Source organism: Trypanosoma equiperdum (assembly GCF_001457755.1).
Source record: "Trypanosoma equiperdum strain OVI genome assembly, contig: ctg_1711, whole genome shotgun sequence".
In the NCBI taxonomy this organism is placed as follows: Eukaryota; Euglenozoa; class Kinetoplastea; order Trypanosomatida; family Trypanosomatidae; genus Trypanosoma; species Trypanosoma equiperdum.
Window position 1 is genome coordinate 94127 of NW_027123740.1, and position 2857 is coordinate 96983.

At 45.0% G+C, this 2857-nt stretch overlaps 2 protein-coding genes across 2 annotated transcripts; both read right to left on the minus strand.

The window, feature by feature from the left end:
- Positions 1-255: 255 nt before the first annotated feature.
- Positions 256-1302, minus strand: TEOVI_000678600 (fatty acid desaturase, putative; the record flags this gene model as incomplete). The annotated part of the gene is made up of 1 exon (XM_067222846.1): positions 256-1302. One exon carries the CDS (start codon positions 1300-1302, stop codon positions 256-258), a length of 1047 nt encoding a protein of 348 aa, XP_067078947.1.
- Positions 1303-1593: 291 nt separating this feature from the next.
- Positions 1594-2592, minus strand: TEOVI_000678700 (Putative papain-like cysteine peptidase (DUF1796), putative; the record flags this gene model as incomplete). The annotated part of the gene is made up of 1 exon (XM_067222847.1): positions 1594-2592. One exon carries the CDS (start codon positions 2590-2592, stop codon positions 1594-1596), a length of 999 nt encoding a protein of 332 aa, XP_067078948.1.
- Positions 2593-2857: the final 265 nt, after the last annotated feature.

The following is a 2857-nucleotide window of genomic DNA, read 5'->3' on the forward strand; positions in this document are numbered from 1 at the left end:
CATACATAAACATGTTTCCATCTCCGCTTCCGATTCACAAACCTCATTTTTTAAAAAAAAATAATAATCAATCAATCAAATCACTGACCCGATTATTTAGACAAGGAAAAAAGCATTGGGTGGAGTAAATAGAAGAGAAAGGAGAAGCGTCATTGCGGCAGTAGTCCAATGTAAGAGGTGCACCAGAGGAAAGCAAAAGGAGAAAATAAAGAGAGACGAACATGCAGAGCATCTCACTACCACCACCATATAGTGTTAATTTTCTTCCTTTCCGATTACCTCAGCGGACCGCAAATCTGGACGTAGATATGACCCTTTCCTACGCACGGTACGTGAGAACGGATTCATGTTAACTTTAAACACGAAATCGTATAAGGCAAGAGGCCACGAGGGGGTCACCTCAAGGTTTTCGTAGAATTCGGGGGCAATTTCACGAAGTTTGTGCAGATGCCTCCACGGAACGTACGGGAAATCATGATGCTCCACGTGATGGCCGACATTCCAAGCTAACCAGTTCAGTGGACCATAATAAGAAAAGGTTTCCTGACTTCCGTCACCTTGAAAGATATAATGCTCAGTAAGGAAGTGACCAGCCAATGGGTGCCAACCAGTACCCAACACGAGTGATAAGAAGAAGTAAATAATACACCACGGTCCAAATAACATGTAAAATATAACATCAAATATAATTTGAGCAACAATATTTAGTACATGCATCCTCGTTATTTTCATTTTTCTAACAAGAGTGGGACGAAGTGCGTAGAAGAAAACTTGGAACGTAACAAAGAAAAATTTGCCAATGTAGCTGGAAAGCAATTTCCCTTCCAGCGCCGTCGGTAAATCTGGGTCAACACGCTCCCACCCTAAGTAATTGTGATGATCCCTGTGATGAGATTTAAATCCCATTGCGTACGGTAGGGGCACAATTATATTAAGGAATATGGCAAACAACTCGTTGTGCACAGCCTTACGAAATGCCAAGTTGTGAGTTATTTCGTGGACGGCCAAGAAGCTGTTGTGCGTCGCCGTACCACCAATTGCATAAGCGGTAAGCAGAAACACAGGCCAACTCATGCTGGACGCCAATGAGCCCAGGAAAATCTGAAAGAGAACGACCGCCGTTGCGATTTTCCATGTTAGTGGATCAGGTCCATAGAGTTTCTTGATTTCACTGCTATACTTTTCCAGCATCTTCCTCCGCCGCACGGCATGCATTTCATTGTCAGTTGTCCAGTAGTAATCATCTCTTCCACAATGTTCAGTGAGCTTTTCCGCCGCGGTTTTCAGTTGAGAAGCCAGCATCACCGCACCGTTATTTAATGATGTGCCACAACTATCGTCTTTTCTTGCCAATGAAATCAGCGTAAAGGGCAGAGGAAATGAGGAAACAAAGGGAAAAAATGATGCAAACCTACATTCTTAAGCGAAAGGGAGATAAACACGGTAGAGCAAAATGTGGGGAGACAAAAACGCAGTTTATTTGAGGTTTCACTACCTCCTTTCAACAATTCAGACTGCTTTGATTGGTATTCCATATGTTAAAAGAAAGACGCCGGAAGGGGTAGTAAACATTCAATCCTTGGTATGTGTACCTCAGCATTGCGTAACGTAACGCAAACGTAACAACACTTCGTTGGCACCTCGCTTCAGTTCCAGTGCAGCAGCCTCCACCGCTGCAACCTCATCACCACCTGCCTGAAACAACTTTTCAACGAGCACAACCTCCTCCGCAGTTTCCCAAGGTCGTTTCGTATCGAATGCATCCTGCACAACTTTGTGTCCATCCGTTGCGCCACAACTTAAGCAGCGACCCAGTCGTGCGGCGTGGGTTGTACCGAAACCAGTGCATGAACCCCGGAGCGCAGGAACGCCCTCCACTCGTGAAAGATTTGTGTAAGGTTTCGGTGCGGGTAGGCAAAGAAACCTCGTGGAAAACTGCCATGCACCCTCACTGCTCATTTCACTAATTATTTGCGCGTATCCGTCGTGGCAGCGGTCAAGCAGTGATGCGGTGCTTGGTAAACTTTTATCTAGTGCAAGGTTCCACACAACACATGGTGCTCCTGCTGCATCTTGGGCCGTAAACTCGGCCACACGACAAGTTGTGGGCCCCTGGTCATGGAGGACCATAACTGTACGAAATTTTAACCTGCCTGCGCTTTTCTCTTGCAGCGCGGAGTGAAATTGTGGTATTAGCTCTACTTCCTCAGAAGCATCCTCCGCTATGCTAGTACGGAGAAACGTTACTGGATGCGAGGGGTGAAGCAGCATTCTCTCCCACGCATCAAAGCGATTTACAAACTCCTGAACGATATTATCATTGTTGAGGTTAAAATGTGTAATACAAGTATGTTGACCGCGGAACAACAACCAAATGGACGCCGCATCAGGTGTGAAGGGGCGGGACTGCAACGGCCCTGGAAAAAAACCTTCGTCGAATCCGCGGTTGGTGAACTCCAGTAGCCCATCAAAGCTGCAGCGCGCCATATCGAATGGTAGCTTCACCGCACTGATGGGAGCGTTTAATTTGGACAGCATAAGATGCGGGCCACACCATCCACCAAGAGAGACCCACCGCCACATGAGTGCCATCGCTGCAGTACAAATGATGAATCTTAAGGCACCCACGGAGCCTTTTTTTAAATCATGTTTTCAGTTTAACAAATCGGGCGAAACACATTAACATCATAAAAGAGAGTGTGAACAACAACAACAATGAAAGAAAATCGAAGGAATGAAAAGATATAAATATTACTGTTCTGACAATGACAGAGAGGCAAAAAAATTAAGGGCAGAAACAGTTTTTGTATGTGCGAAATGTATATAATATGTGATAACAATAATATATATATATATA